The 16,605-nt window shown below is 32.5% G+C and overlaps 5 protein-coding genes across 5 annotated transcripts; 2 read left to right on the plus strand and 3 right to left on the minus strand.

Moving 5' to 3' along the window:
- Positions 1-466: 466 nt before the first annotated feature.
- Positions 467-4,570, minus strand: LOC108761547 (SAP domain-containing ribonucleoprotein). Its single transcript, XM_018508155.1, has 7 exons — positions 4,348-4,570; positions 2,995-3,091; positions 2,844-2,905; positions 2,439-2,690; positions 2,167-2,295; positions 1,998-2,069; positions 467-915 (listed from the first exon to the last, which is right to left on the minus strand). Exons 1-7 carry the CDS (start codon positions 4,399-4,401, stop codon positions 811-813), a joined length of 771 nt encoding a protein of 256 aa, XP_018363657.1. The 5' UTR covers positions 4,402-4,570; the 3' UTR covers positions 467-810.
- A 231-nt stretch (positions 4,571-4,801) lies between these two features.
- On the plus strand, positions 4,802-6,519 carry Ufc1 (Ubiquitin-fold modifier conjugating enzyme 1). Its single transcript, XM_018508156.1, has 4 exons — positions 4,802-4,999; positions 5,528-5,659; positions 5,856-6,023; positions 6,393-6,519. The coding sequence occupies exons 1-4, from the start codon at positions 4,877-4,879 to the stop codon at positions 6,474-6,476; spliced, it is 507 nt and encodes a 168-aa protein (XP_018363658.1). The 5' UTR covers positions 4,802-4,876; the 3' UTR covers positions 6,477-6,519.
- A 96-nt stretch (positions 6,520-6,615) lies between these two features.
- Positions 6,616-7,973, minus strand: LOC108761545 (NADH dehydrogenase [ubiquinone] 1 alpha subcomplex assembly factor 5). Its single transcript, XM_018508152.1, has 3 exons — positions 7,292-7,973; positions 7,020-7,204; positions 6,616-6,937 (listed from the first exon to the last, which is right to left on the minus strand). The coding sequence occupies exons 1-3, from the start codon at positions 7,888-7,890 to the stop codon at positions 6,648-6,650; spliced, it is 1,074 nt and encodes a 357-aa protein (XP_018363654.1). The 5' UTR covers positions 7,891-7,973; the 3' UTR covers positions 6,616-6,647.
- A 1,714-nt stretch (positions 7,974-9,687) lies between these two features.
- RpL7A (ribosomal protein L7A) lies at positions 9,688-12,041 on the plus strand. Its single transcript, XM_018508153.1, has 6 exons — positions 9,688-9,813; positions 10,356-10,470; positions 10,791-10,940; positions 11,043-11,263; positions 11,487-11,609; positions 11,804-12,041. The coding sequence occupies exons 1-6, from the start codon at positions 9,799-9,801 to the stop codon at positions 11,984-11,986; spliced, it is 807 nt and encodes a 268-aa protein (XP_018363655.1). The 5' UTR covers positions 9,688-9,798; the 3' UTR covers positions 11,987-12,041.
- A 61-nt stretch (positions 12,042-12,102) lies between these two features.
- Positions 12,103-16,605, minus strand: Vps53 (vacuolar protein sorting 53). Its single transcript, XM_018508151.1, has 13 exons — positions 16,114-16,605; positions 15,432-15,832; positions 15,234-15,354; positions 14,955-15,091; positions 14,448-14,874; positions 14,013-14,359; positions 13,750-13,908; positions 13,554-13,679; positions 13,226-13,304; positions 12,892-13,040; positions 12,654-12,819; positions 12,428-12,574; positions 12,103-12,348 (listed from the first exon to the last, which is right to left on the minus strand). Exons 1-13 carry the CDS (start codon positions 16,198-16,200, stop codon positions 12,187-12,189), a joined length of 2,508 nt encoding a protein of 835 aa, XP_018363653.1. The 5' UTR covers positions 16,201-16,605; the 3' UTR covers positions 12,103-12,186.

Consider the following 16,605-nt stretch of genomic DNA (forward strand, 5'->3'; position numbering starts at 1 on the left):
TTCAGAGAGTGATAAAGATAGAACGACACTTGTGTCGACTTGTGTCATCAAATGGAAAGCACCCAATGGCAACAGAGAATAACGAACCGTTCAATCAGAGCTCTGGGGGTCGATTCTGTATCTTCAAACAAGGTGTAAATTATTATAATATATATATATTAAGTAGATATTCCTATCCGCCATTTTGGTTCTACTTGATTATAGTATAATAGAGTATAATCATAGAGAAACCTTCAAAATAGAATATATATCATATTTATTGATCAGATAAACAATACACTGTTCTATAACTGTGTTCCAAAATTTACTGCCAGTACTAAAAATCTATATACGCATATAAACTGTAGCATTTTCAGTGCTGGCAGTAAATTTTAAACACAGTCCACCTTATTATAATTTATTAATTTTTTATCATGTATACATATTATACGTTTGCATACTCTTTTCACACTTGAAGTCCTAAAATCCTGAAATTTTAAATAACATTCTTTGTATTGATGACTAATACGATTAAAATACTGTTGCATATGTAAGTTTATTGGTGTAATACATCCATCTACATTTTTAAGATTTCTGTCGCCTATTTTCTTACAAGAAATTCACATGTGATAAGGTAATATAAAAAAAAACGAAGGAAAAAAAGTATGACTGCTTTAATATTGAAGTAATAATGGTATTAAAAAGTATTATACATTATCTTCAATGAGTCATTATTCTCCTCTCTCGTATGTATAATAGTTTATTTAAAATAAGACTTAAATTAGATTTTTTTGTAATCTAGATCGTTGATTTAGTATATAACACCGAGTATCATTTAACAATCTTAATCTTATAATTATTCTTAGATAGTTTATTCTCAGGTTTCACTTCACCGAATCTGGCCTTTCTTTTCTCCAATCGTTCAGCCATCTCAACCTAAAGAAACAAAAGATTTAAAATAAAATCAGTGTGATAGAAAAATGATATATATAAGGGCGATCAAAACTCTGATTAAGTTAATTAACTATTTTATTAAGTAATATAAATACAAAACTTATATTAGTTATTAGAATATTTAATATAGCAAAAAAAGATTAAGAATAACGAACTGTATATTAGAGACTTTGTGTTAAACGATTCTGTAATTTTTGTTGATAGAGTTAATTATCGATTTAAATAATTGAAGTTTGGTCAAAGTCGCCGTAATGCCCATCTTTACCAATATGGATTAACTTTAATCTTAGTGTAACGTACTTTTTATCTTTTCTTAGTTCCAGGAATTAGATAAAAATGAAAAGTAAAAAAAAAGTTAAACAGAGATTACAGTTAATTTATGTTGGTAAAAATAAATACAAGTGCCGTCCCGTGATTTTTTACGTAATGTAATTAGAGACGTTATATGTTTACTGTTATGTGGAACTCAATTTCCATATGTTCCATGAAACACTAAAAAATTCGATAGAGTACATAATAACCAATTATATTATTTTAGACTATTCTAACAGAAATAGCAAAAGTCGCAATTTATTGATGGCAAATATGTAATACATTCCATAGGATATGGAAATGAGTTTTACATAACGCATAATGCTTCTAATTACACAATAGATATTATGGGAAAAATCTGTGCTATAGTACGACAGCCTAAGTTTTCAAAATGTATACATATATTTGCAAAGTTAAGAACCATAGCATACAAAAAAACTTAAGCAGTAAAACATAAGCAATAAACAAATCGACTAATCACAGTAAAAACCTTAAGGTCATAACGTAAACAGTGGCAAATCCAACATATTGATTTCCTTACTGCTTAAAGGCTTTTTACAATAAACCATTACCTAAACTTAAGTCTTAAGCCGTAAGAAACTGACCAATTATAGTCGATTATTCTTCTCACATTCGATTGTGATTAACAAATGTCTTATGGCTTAAGACTTAAAGATTAGATAATGGCTTATTGTAGAAAGCCTCTGTTTAGGTTTTTCTGTATGTCATGGTCTAGCTCTATTTTTGCTTACCTTCTCCATCAAAGTAGATACTGAGGTACCAAATCTTTCTGCACGTTTCTTCAATACTTCATATGTAGTAGGCTATGAAAAATTTATTGATAATTGTCATAAAATAATTCTATAAATTATTATTTTATCTTGATAACATAAACTATATAGTAAATTATAAATTGCTTACCACGGGTGTCTTTATGGATGCAGCCGATTTATTATTTTGATTATTTACGTTAAAACGAGCTAATCTAGCCTCCTTCTTTGCCGCCTCGGATAATGGCATTCCAAATTTCTTAGCTCTCATTTCCAATCTCTATTAAAGAATTAATACACTTATGTATTAATAAATAATATAATATAAAACAAGCGCGTTTGCATCGTGTGTTTGAAGCAAATGAATTTTATTACTTGGTGATCTAAATTCTAATGGATAACAATAATATAATTTTTAGCTACCTCTTTTGTGCTGAGCTCGGATAGTTTAATAATTTTTTTCTCTGGCGGGGCGTCATCACTTTCGATCTCTTTCGCTCCTTTATTTTCCTTCTTCTCCATTTGGTCATTCTTTATTTCTTCCAATACAGATTTGCGATTTAGCACTATCTTTTTTGCATTGGAATTGTTGGTTATATTATCTATAGACAATTTTCGCTTCTCAGGGGTCTCTTGTGAGTCTGGCTTACTTGATAATTCTTCTATTTCTTCATCCTGTAAATAATCCAAAATTCTTATGTATGTGTTTAAAATAGAAGTTAATATTATATAATAATATTATTTATATATATATATAATATTTAAGTTTATTATTAATTATTATAAGTTATTATTATTAATATTGTAACATCTATACAGTACACTTACGCCAAGTACTTCATCTTCATCTAAAATCTCTTCCGTAGTTTCATCCAAAGACAATGCAGCATCTATAAAATATAAATAATTCTTTCACAAAAATATGCCTAAGATATTTATATTGAAGGAAAGAATTGAAATGAGAGAGCAAAAACAGAACCTCCGTGAATTGCTAGCTGGAGTCTTTCCACCAATTCATTTTTATTGCCTGTAGTGGGAAGTCCTCGTTGTTTCAATTCAGCCCTTAGATCAGCTACCTGAAAGATACAGCAATGTTATAGAAATTAAAAAAATTTTTTTAAATGTTGTGAAATGGCTTATGCTTCATCCTATTTTAACTGCAAAAATTGTAATTAATTAAAACTACAGAGATTATGAGAAAAAAATTATGGGAGTTGTGATCTGCAAAGAGGAAATTATACATATTATAATTGAAACAGAAACTTAACATGGTTTCATTTGCCAAGCATATTTCAACTAACTTTCTGTTCACCAAGAAAATTCTTTTGTAACAAGAATAATGAGACATAACATTGATTTATAATATTACTATAAATCAAAGTATCTATTTTTTTATTTATTTGCCAGTATATTTTATTATTATGCTTTTCTACTATTATTAAAGATAATCACAATTTTACAAACGTATTTTAACTTTTTTTCTATGATAAGTCACTACAAAAACTTTAAGCCTTAAGCCAATTACAGTCGAATGTGAAATGACCAGTCTTAATCAGTAAAGTTGGCCAATTAGTGTTAGTCGTACAAGTTGGCTATTGGTCAACTTCACTGATAAGACTTAACTACCAACTATTGACTCATTACAGAATCAGCATAAGACTTAAAATTTAGGTAAAGGCTTATTGTAGAAAGCCCATAAGACTTATTAATTAAGGTCTTAAAATAAGAATCAATTGTGAATACTGCCCATATCTTACAAGCATGTTTTACTGACTTTCTGTTTATATATAATGATTATTTTATGATAAGAACAATGAGAAACAAAATTGAATTATAATATTAGATACAATAAATAAAACTATCCATTTGTTTTTGTACACTTAGTTATTTCTCTTACTAAAGACAGTTATAGTTTTACAAGTATATTTTAACTGACTTTCTGTTGATGACTTTTTTCATCAAGTATTTTATAATAAAAACAATGTGATAAAATTAAATATCATCTACTACAAATGAAAGAGTACCCATTTGTTTGCTGGTACACTTTGTCACGCTTTTCTACTATTAAAACAAATATAATAGCCTTACAATTCTAAGTAATTGTATATATTATAACCAGTAATAACATCGACCACACACACACCAGTGACCGTCTATGTTAAAATCGACAGCGGAAGTGAGTGTGATCAGGAGTAATTGGAGTAATTGGAGTAATTGGAGCAATTGGAGCAATTGGAAGCTTCGACTTTCTAGGCTCGAGGAAGCTTGATTAGAATATCACCGAGAAACAGCAAGTTGTGCGAAACAAGGAGAGTTAACTTATAACATTCACCTTCATCTTCGACAGTTCAGTTAATCCTTTCTCGTAAGACGAATCAGCCATCATGCGTTCGAATTTTTTCCGAATCACAAGTACGTTATTGATGGTCGATTAGCATCTCATCGCCACTTACGAGCGTTCGTTTCTTCGTATCTTTCAGTGTTACAGCCTTCGCATAAATGGAACCAAATGGAACGACGACACGACCGGGTACAACACGCCTGTTTAAGCGGCAGTCACAGGGATGCAACCGATGCAACCGTTTACGAATGCAATCGATCGATTGAAGGACGAGTGCACCATAAAAACAACCTAAAAGTGAGATTGTAAAAGCGAGAAAACAAATTGCACCTTTTATCGTAGTTATTTAGAGGGATGCGCATTAATTGTTATCTATTTTTTCCCTCAGTTGTTATCGCACAACTCTCGAAGAAGTGCAACGACTGCAACGTGGTGCAACGTTTTAAGTTGGCGACACTGGTCATGCGACAGCAAGTAGCACCATAACCTTCAAGGTAAACTGAAACGTTAATCCGTTGAGATGGTTGACGAGTCGACGAAGAAGACTTTGAGTAATATTCCATTATTGCAAACGAAAGCCGGCCCCAGAGACAAGGATTTATGGGTGCAGAGATTGAAAGAGGAATATCAGGCTCTGATTAAGGTGAGAGAATTGATACGACTCTTTCACTTGCAAGCTTATAAATGTCACACTTCCATATGGAATAGTTTTCGTGTTACTTAATTTATAAATAGTATAATTTAATTTAATTTTTAATTTATAAACGTTAGGAATTAATTTATGTGATGAAACACATTATTAATCAGCACACATTTACTCTAAAAATATTTTATGAAATAAATAGATTTATAATTATTAACTACGTTCAGAATGGCTGTGTTCAACAGAAAAAGCAGCTTTGCAACTGTTGTAAAATTCTTAAATATGATTGATTTATACATTTAGATCCAGTGAGGAACTAAGTGCTAGACCAATCATATGAAAGAATTTTACAACAGTTGTAAAGTTGCTTTTTCTACTGGAAGTTTTCTCCTCTCAGACTATATTCCTCTATAAACTCTAGATAGTCTGAATCTAAAAGTACAATCCAATCAGTACAAAGGAAGCTTCCAATTAAAAAAAAAATACATAGATTTAATCATATTATATAATCTTTTTTTATTGTTGTAGTATGTCAAAAATAACAAAGAAGCGGATAATGACTGGTTTCGGCTGGAATCAAACAAGGAAGGCACTAAGTGGTTTGGCAAGTGCTGGTACATTCAGAATTTCCTGAAGTATGAATTTGAGATAGAATTTGATGTGAGTAGCTGCTTTTTTCTTACTGTATTTTTTATTTAAGGAGAAAATGGAAAAATATTACCTTTGATGTAGAATCCTATTTGAATAATATTTTGTCAATATTTATTATAATAAAAAAGTTAAAATTATTAAAACCTAAAAATAAATCAATGTTTAAAACATTTAATTAACAGTTTTTTTTCTTGGACAATTCTAGATTCCCATCACATATCCCACAACAGCACCTGAAATTGCTTTACCAGAATTGGATGGTAAAACTGCAAAAATGTATAGAGGTGGTAAGATCTGCCTGACTGATCACTTCAAACCATTATGGGCTCGCAATGCTCCCAAGTTTGGCATTGCTCATGCAATGGCTCTTGGTGTAAGCTAAATATTTGATTGCATATATTTAATAATTGAAAGCATTAATCCTTCGAAGCTTTTGATAAAATCTGTAACACAGTTACTGACATTGGGTCTACAAAATCTGCTTAATTTATATTAATTATAATAAAAGACACTAATTTATTTCAAGAAACCAAAATAACTTACATGAGAAAGAATTAATAAATATATTTTAGTAAAAATAATCAAAATTTGCAGATATAACATAAAGAAAATGGAATTGACTTTTTATAAAGAAATTTATAATTAAGTCCATATCAGCTCCGAAGGTTTAAAAGACTTATAAACTTTTATATTAAGGTACTTTCATAACAAATTCTAGCGCCAAGTTATTTCTTTATTTCAGTTGGGACCATGGCTAGCAGTAGAGATTCCAGAACTTATAGAAAAGGGCATTGTAGTTCACAAAGACGAGGAAAAGAAATCGTGAAGTGGCAACGTGCAGAATGGCAGAAATAACAAAATGCGAATGTTGAATAAGTTAATTTTTTACGCTTATCATTCAAAAGGAAGAATTTATACATGTTAAGTTTTTACATACGGTATAGAGTATTATTTACATTGTTCAAGGCGCGATCAAATAAAGACTATTTAATACAAGCTATTTATCATCGTCATCCAGTTTAATCTTCTTGCTTTCTTTAACAATTTGATCGAGCCTGTACAAATCCTTGAGCGATACTTGTCCCGTTCCCCTTCTAAGAGGCTTCGGTTGAGACTCGTCCGGTTTCCATCCCAACATATATATTATCTGAAACGTGGCGGGAACGAATGCTGTGTTATCTTCTTTCGTTTTTCCGTAAAGCTGTTTATATATAGATGCGGCCGCGATTAGCGTATCCCTCGACAGATGCAAATTGCGATTTCTAGCTGCATTATTCTCAGCCATTCCTAGATAATAGATTACATAATATATTTACACACCTGTTATATAATATTTATTAAGTAAAGAATTTTGTGTAACATTATTTACCTTTCAGGTCCCACATAAGCTCGAACATGCTTGGGTAACCAATGACTATCTCGTCAGTATCAATAGTCAACATAGTAAAGTTCGCTCTCGTTAGTAAAGACCCAATGTCTCTGATTTGCACGAATGGCGAAATATGTGGCGAGATCCCACCGTACCTCTCAAATTCAGCTAATTGCAAGGAACTTCTATATTATCAAAATAAATACCATAAATAATAAATGCAAATAAAATCTGGAAAAACTCCGATTTAAACCTGGTAATATCGTCTTTACCTTAATTCGTAAAGCGTATCACCACCAAATACAGCAGCCATGAAGACTCCATCATTCTTTAGGCTACTGTTGATACGTCTAAAGCATCCAGGAAGATCATTGATCCAATGAAGACTCAGACAACTGATCACCATGTCGAAACTGTCTGGCTCGAAAGACAGATTCTCTTCATCCATGACTTCCTTCTTGACTTTTATATCCTCTGTGATATCAGCCTGTTGCAGGAGACTCGAACTCATGTCGGCCAGCACCAATTCCTCCACAGACTCGCTGAGAATCCGTTTGGACACATGACCACGGCCACATCCTAGATCGAGGACTCTACCAAACTTTCGTTTGATGTCAAATATTCTATCTGCCAGCCTGTCGCCCACATCGTCCTTAATGTAATCATACAACTGGACATTAGCATCTTTGGCGGCGCGTTCGCGCTGCAACAGCTTTGCATTCCTGTCGAACACGTTCATCGGACTATCGGGTGGCAACACGGACGTTGATGCAGCATTGCATGTACCATTAGGATTATATCTGAGACTCAGTAGGTTCAGCTTACCACATAATATCCAGCTTCTCCCATGAAATAGAATTTTTGATGTCATTTCTCAATTGCACAATGATTTTGGTTAATTTTTCTTTTAAAATTAAAATTAAAGAACTAATTATCTTTTCTTGTTTTGGAATATATTTATCTCTTAGACATAATTTCTCTTTTTTTCTTAATGCTTTTTCTAATTTTTTATGATATGGAATTTCGTCATCATAATTAATTTGTTGGTACTCTTTTAGATATTATTAATAACAATTTACGGTTTAAACCGACATCAACTTGATCAGCTGTTTCAGTTGCTCCGGTTTATTCCCTGTTATTCTTTGCGAAAATTGAGGTTAGGAATAAACTTAACCTGTTTCTAATCTTAACCTGCAAGAGAAATGAACATTATCAATGAAATATAAACAAAATTAATATATAATATTTATGATAAAAATTAATTATAATATATATTATTATATATCTTATTATAATAAATTTTGCTATAATAATAAGATTATTATAAGATTATCATATTATATTTTATAAAAAATTGTACATATTGACGATATGTAAATTTTATTATATTTAATAGGAGTTAGTTTTCTAAACAAACTTTATCCATAAATAAGTGTCTATAAAAGACAATTGTAACATGATATAAATACAGTTGTAACTGGATCTTTTCTTCTAAAAGGCCTGTTATCTTTAATATGAATTATTAAGTTAATATTATATAATAATTACTAAAATTAATATTTTTGAAAATATATTGAACTTTTTATATTCTTTTGAAATAAATAAATATTTGCAATGGTTTAAAATCACCGCTGTTTTGAAGGGTACGGTCAACGCGATGCTACAAATGTTTTAAAGCAATTTTTGATTGGTCAATTTGTAAAATTCTTTTTTCTAATTGGTCAACCAAACGCTTCAAAGCATTTGTAGTGAGACAATAGGCCTGTTCTTTTTGGCTGAACTTTTGCACCAGTTCATCTTTCTTTCTTTTCTCTCCAGGAGGAAAGAAGAGGAAGAAAGATGAACTGGTGCAAAAGTTCAGTAAAAAAGAACAGGCCTTTTGACCGCAGTCAAAGTTACACGTGATTTGTTCAGATTTATTCTTTTTAGCTGTCGAAATCGCCGAAATTAATTAATAAAAAATTTAAACCAAAAATCTTGCCACCAGACATCTTCGAAAATCACCAAATCTGGTGGGAAACCCACCAAGTTGGCAACACTGCAGAACTGACGAGTATCAATATGGCGTCACTTCGATGGCGCTGTGGCAGCGTTGCCAACTTGGGGGTTTTCCCCCCAAATTTAGGGGGTTTTTAAGCTGCGAGGGGAATTTTAGGGGGTACAAAAATGCCAGGGGTTTTTTGGGGGGGAATAAATGTTCATCAATCATTGGCTGCGTTCAGCAGACTCAGCAGTTTTGCAACCGTTTTATAATTCGTCGCGCTGATTGATTTATACTTTTAGTTTTAAAGGAATAGTCCAATCTCAGCAAAGAATCATGGGTGCGATAATACTGATGGTCAGATACTATCTAAAGATTGATAATATATCATGCGTTAATTTTAAGCCAACGGAGGCAATGATAAAAAAATTTAATGTATCTATGTACGATCATAAAAATCAGAACGATTGTCACGAAATCAACCTGTTTTACGAGACTATGGAAATAAATAACATATAAAATTGTAAAATATGGTTTATTTAAAAAAAAATAATTACATAGTTATCATTATTTACTTTTTGGCGATTTGTGCTTCTACAAAAATTAAGATTTAGGGGGATTTGGGGGGATTTCAAATTCAATCTGGGGTGAAGTTAGAACAAAGGGTTGGCAACACTGCGCTGTGGTTCGACACCCCTCTTTACGGTGTCGACGCCGTACTTTGCGTCGCGCTTAGCGAGGTATCGCGTTTTTATCCAATAAAATTTACAGAAATCCTTTGGATTTCTAGCTAGAAAAATGGTTCAGAAAAAGGTAAGATTATCGAATCATCGTGCGCGAATAATATTTTTGTTAAGCGGCGTCGGCTGCGTCGAATATCCACGTTTGAATTGGTTCGAATCTCGAGCATGTTCTTCAGGCGTGTAGACCAAAAATATGTTTTCATTCCACAGTCAATTAGTTCAGTAATTATGTTATCTAATTATTGCAATCCTCTGAAATCTTACTTTTACAGAAAAATGCTATTTCTGGGTACAACGTTCAAATAAATCGATTCGATCACGTAACATTAATTTAACATTTTATAACCTAATTTTATACAAAGCAAAATTTCGTAGATCTTGGTAAAAAATAAAAGATTGTCGTTCAGCAATAAATGCATAATTTTCATGAGATAAAGGAGAGAGATTAAACCATTGGATTCTTAAAAGATATTTCCTGCATAAAAATATTTCTAATTTAGTTTTGTATACTTCGTTAAAAGTACATGAATATATTACAAAGAAATGTATTAAAACTCTACTATATTGCATGTGAAAATTAATGTTTATTTCTATTTCCCTTTATAATTTCAGCCTAAGAAGAAGGTTGGGAAGAAGGTAGCTGCCGCACCGTTGGCAGTCAAAAAGGTTGAACCGAAGAAAGTGACCAATCCACTCTTTGAAAAACGAACACGTAACTTTGGCATTGGTAAGTCAGTATAATTTTTCTGATTAATACAGTAGAACTCTGTTTATCTGTATTCTATTTGTGTGTTTTTCTGTGTCCACTAATATAAATTAAATAAAGATAAACTCGTGACATGCTTAACTTGAGTTTTCTAAATTTCAGCTCCTATTATTGAAATTAATAAGTATTGATAGAAAGAAAAGCAAGTCAACTTCTATTATCCATATCATTCAATTATTGGAACTATTTTCCCCGACATGTTTGAATAAACAGAGTTATACTGTGCTTTATAATCTATATAGAATAGTCACATATTACTGTGAAATTCTGTTAAAATTTAGGCCAGGACATTCAACCGGCTCGTGATCTCAGCCGCTTTGTAAGATGGCCCAAATACATCCGTATTCAGCGCCAAAGATCTGTGTTGCAGAAGAGATTGAAAGTACCCCCAACGATAAACCAGTTTACGCAAACATTGGATAAACAAACTGGTAAGATGTATATTCCATGTATAATTTAAAGAATTGTTTAATCCTATTCATATGCACAAACATATGGAAAAAATATAATAAAATATTGTTCTTATGTTGTAGCTACACAGTTATTCAAGGTATTGGAAAAATACCGCCCTGAATCAACAGCCATGAAGAATGCGAGGTTGAAGGCGAGAGCTGAACAAAAGATTGCAAAGAAGGAAGATACGCCGACAAAAAAACCAAATGTCATTCGCAGTGGAACCAACACGGTGACTACACTGGTGGAGCAGAAGAAAGCTCAACTAGTTGTTATAGCTCATGATGTTGATCCTATTGAGGTTAGTTATCCATCTAAATGTCTGATTCATAGTAGATTTATAATTTTCATTTTATTTAACTGTGATGCCTGAATTTCTTCACCTGAGAATATAAATGTTTTTATATTTGTATTCAAGGAATGATATATATGACACCTGAGTACCGTCTTACATTACTATATATATATATATTTGTAAGAAATTATATGTACCAACCTAATCAATTTTTTCTTTATTGACGCAGATCGTATTATTCCTTCCTGCCTTGTGTCGTAAAATGGGTGTACCATACTGTATTGTTAAAGGCAAGGCCCGTTTGGGACTTCTGGTTAGACGTAAGACCTGCTCAACAGTTGCTCTTACTCAAGTACGTAATTATATCTAATTCTTGTATTTTTGTTTTAATTTACATTTAATTAAACTATATTATTTTTATGATGAGTACCCAAGAGCCAATCCAATGATACACTATGAAATTAAAATATATCTGATACATATTTACGAAAATCTGATTCTTCTCTTTTATTTCAGTTTTATTAAAATATATTATCCTTATTTTAGGTGGATTCTGGCGATAGGGCAAACTTCGCGAAGATCGTTGAAGCCATTAAGACGAACTTCAATGATCGATATGACGAAATCAGGCGTCACTGGGGCGGTGGTTTATTGGGAAGTAAATCCGCAGCAAGGATAGCGAAATTAGAAAAAGCTAAGGCGAAGGAACTCGCGCAGAAACAAGGTTAAGATCATTGCCCAAATTATCAAATTATATAAAAAAATAAAGGAGAAAATAAATTTAGTACTGTATTTATTTGATAAAAGTATCCCCACATTCATATATCTTTCATTTTTGTATAAAGAATTTTTATTATATATATTTTAAGATAAAAGAGAATTCCTAAATTAACTATATACAGTTACAATAGATATTGTATCTAATATCCTCAAATTCGTTTCTTGATGAGCTTCTCTAGTCTCTTAATTCTTCCAGCTTCGTGTTCTGGACTATTATGTACTACATGATTTTTCGCAGCTTCTGCGACATCTGTGTTTTCAGATTGTTTAAATTGCTTAAGCAATTGATCTTGGTCTGTCTTTTTCAATCCCTAAAACGTATGTATTAATTACATTAGATTATTGATGAAAAATATAATAGACGGTAATTTTACTCATTGCAAAAATTACCTTCATATCCAAAATTTTTTGGAATTCTGAGGATTGCAAATCAGGCAAGCGTATATTGCACTGTTTCACGAAATCGCTAGGAGATTCAATTGGAGACATTACAATCTTCAATATCATTTCAGCATTTGCCATACCTTTGACTACAACCTATATGATAAATAATATATTAAATACGAATGTACTTTAATAAATTTAATATTGTCTACTTTCTAAAGTATTCAATTACTTTCGTGTATGTTACTGGAGCTTTTCTCTGTATTTGATAACCTGTCAATGGAAGATCCAGTAAAGCTGTTTTCAACATATGGACATCTAACAACAATTGTTCTGCGCCAACGGCATTTAATGGTTTACATTTAAATAATTGCTGTACTAATTTTGCTATGAAAGAGCTGAAACAAAGCATCAAGTATTAAAGAATTTCAAAAAATATCACGTATATAAGTACACGATAAATATTTTACCTGGCGAACTTTACACAAAGTTGTGTAAAGTATTTTCTACAAGAAGATAGTCTATCTCGTATGGTTGGTATTGTTTGTCGAAGATGTGCTATTATCGTATTAACATAGTTACTCTGATCGCCCACGATTTCCACAGAACTCCATTGTACCTAATAAGTAAAACAGAGTTATATTTTTATTATATAATATTAATATTGCCTCTCTGTCAATTATACATTAGTTTTAAATAGCAGAATATGATATTAATTTTATTTCTATATTATAGAATAATATATCTGAATTATGTATAATTAATGTGTTATATTATAAGTACAACTTTTTTTTTATAAGTTACCTTAGTCATTGCAGTCAATGCGGATTCACATGCTGCTTCCAGATCTTGAACTAGCAACTGAATGCAATTAGAAATCACGCTAAAAATAAATAGCAGAAATTAATAAATCAATAATTGTTAATAAATTAATACATCGATAAAAATTTTCTAAGGCCCGGTTGCACTAATATTACTTTGACTTTAAGCAAGACTTAAAACTTTCTCTATCTAGTTAGTTTTTAAAACCAAAAAGAAACAAAGAAAGTTTTAAGCCTCGCTTAAAATTAAAGTAACATTGGTGCAACCGGGTCTTAAACATGTATATAAAAATTTAAAAAAGAGGATATACTTGTGGAAGATATCCTGTTCTTGAGATAAATTAATTTTTTCCGAACAGCATTCATCTGTCTTTCCACGAAGTTTCTCCTCTAACTGCTGTGTCGTTTCTAAACAATATTCGGCTGTTGTCAAAATACTGAAAAAAAATATATTTCAATAATTATTCACTTTGTTCTGTGGAAATAAAGAATTCGTAATGTATTTACCAGCATATACGAGATTGCTCCTCTTTACTAAATCTGGCAGTTTCTCCTTCCTTCAAAAAACTTTGGAAATTTTGAATAAAGCCTGACGTTGATAGATTATCTCGTAAGTCACGTGTGATATTACTCATACTGGTACCAATTCCTGCACTGCCTCCGACTCTATAATGGTTATATTAAGATATATTGAGTTGCATTAAGAAATATATAGTAAGTTCTGAATTACTAATTTCTGAAGAACTGATTTACACAAATTTTAGACTTACTTGGGTAAATTATTCTGTAAGATCTTTACAGCGTACTCTCGTAGGTACTTTTGAAAGGTCTCGGCAAGGCTCAACATAATTAAGCCGGTACTGAGTTGCGTACATTGCAGCATGCACTTCTTGTAAAATACAAACAAATCGGCACACGAACTCAAGACACTACTCGGGCCTTCGATGCCATCGAATTCCTTAGCACCCGGCGGTTGCGTTTTAGAATCGGACACGAACTTGTCCATCAGATCTGCTAAATTGCGATCCAGACTTTCTATGTAAATGTTCAAGTATGGCTCGAAACATCTTCCTATTAGTTTCTCGAATGGAGACGATCTTGGTTTTTCGTTTTCAACCTATAGGTACAAAAGAATGATCAATATTTTTAATGAATTAATAAATACAGAGATGAATGTAGCATACATATATAAACGGCTTTGATACCTTCTCATCTTCTTCAAAAGGATTTCCCGGGACTTTCTCCACAACTTTATTACTGACTGGCACGGTCTTAGCATCGGTAGTCTCCAAAGTGCTGCCGATAAAACGCTTCGACAGTAGCGTCTCAAAATTACTGGTTCTCTGAATCGCGTAAAGCAATAATTTTACATCTATTTCATTACGCCTCTTGTTCATTAATTTAGTGAGATCTTCACGCGTGACATGGCAAAATTGTACAGCTATTCGTTCAGAAATTTCCCAATCTTGAGGAAAAATTGTGCCAAACTTCGACTCGAAATCGAGCAAATGCTTCTTGATCCACGCATATCTTCGATCTATCTTATCCAACCAGGCAAAATCCTGATTTTCATCGAACAAATGTGCATATTCTTGTAATTGGATATTTACAAACCAGACAAGCAGATCTTTCCTTTGAAGAAAAGGAGTGTTCGAGACATTATCAAAATCCTATTATTACTTAGATGCTACAAGTATCTATATAATACACACTTCACTTTAGGATGTAATACTGATAATACTAAACATCCTTCCGTCAATTGATTGAAATGTTTTGGATTCTGGCCTGAGAAGGCCTGCTTGAAATCTGCTGTAATCTGCTGGGCTAATTCATCCTGGATCTGACGTACCTTTTGTTTAGACAAAAAAAACATATAAAAACAAACAATTAAAAAGAAAACATATTGAAAAATAATTAATTATACATATTAAAAGAATAATTAATTAAAAGAATTGGCTATCAGTTATCAAAGATAAAACTTATGCTCCTACTTGATCAGATAATTGTTTCACTTGTGGTATGTCCATGTAGCTATTAAAATTTTGCATCACTTCCATCACTGCTTGCAATGGTAAGATAATTTCTCCATACTGCTTCCTTTGCGTCAATATTCTGAAGGAACGTACAATAAATTCATAATTTTGAACAATGTTTAAATAATATTTTGTAAAATAAAGCAACAACTGTACTTTAAATTATCCACTCCTTCCACAAGCATGTGCAAATGATTTAGTGCTGTTATCGAAGCGGTAAGATTCTTTTTAGCAAAATCCAGCTGTTTGATGTCCCTTGTAATTTCCTTGACCGCTTCCTCAGATTGCTCCGCTTTGTCTTTTATGTCTTTTATATGGATAAATAATTGCTTTATCACCTTCTGTGCATCTTCCAACGCTGCTCTACCATCTTGGCCCACGTTTGTCTGACCACGTACGACTGATCGTATCTCTTTATCAATAGTATGTATCTTATTTTCTATTTTATTCACCACTTCGTCGATATTTGACAGTGACTGTTCCGTAGGAAATAACGTGTTTATATGATCCACTACATTGAAGTTAGGTTGGTCTAATGGATCAGTGATAGTTAAAACCTGATATCAAAAACGACAATGTTAAGCTTGTTTTGCAAAAAACATAAAAAAAATACCTTATAGATATAATTATACACAAAATGCAGCGATGACAGATAGACGTCGAGGAAGGAGGTTCAAGGAAAAACAGACATTGAAAGGAAAATCATTTTATTGAAAAATAGGAATATAAAATATAAAAGCTCTATGAAAGCGCGCTGTTATTTTGCACGCGGGACGAACACAGCTTGAAAACACTAACGCCTGATGAGAAAAAGACAAAAACTCGCGGTGGACTTAACCTGCTCGATCACTTTTTGCACATTCTGCGGGAACGTGTAGATCGTAGAACGGAGCTCTTCCAGCTCGTCCTCCTCGTGATTCTCCATCGTGCTTGATCGCGCTGCGCGAGCGGACGCGGGCGTACTTCACGCGAGAATCGCGCTACAGTCTACACCCGCGCGGCGTGCACGCGACAAAACAGATGCAATTGCAGAATTGCAGGTAGATGTGGGTAGATGCTAGTGGATGTGGCAGGACTGGCAGGTGACATCCATCACATGTCGATGACGTTTGCGCGAGCGCGATGCAAAGCGGCATGGGTAAGTGTGGTCGTCGCGACTTCTTCTTCTTCTTATATTTATGTGGTGCCCGGGTTCCGAAAAAAACCGGATAAACTTCGCCAGATGATCGTCGCGACGCAACGACTGAAACTTTGGTTACATTCGTTTACGCAGAGGCTAGTGCAGAGAGTATCATTTAATTCTTGTTTAACAACAAGGATAAAATAATAC

Source organism: Trachymyrmex cornetzi, unplaced genomic scaffold (assembly GCF_001594075.2).
Source record: "Trachymyrmex cornetzi isolate Tcor2-1 unplaced genomic scaffold, Tcor1.1 scaffold25, whole genome shotgun sequence".
In the NCBI taxonomy this organism is placed as follows: Eukaryota; Metazoa; Arthropoda; class Insecta; order Hymenoptera; family Formicidae; genus Trachymyrmex; species Trachymyrmex cornetzi.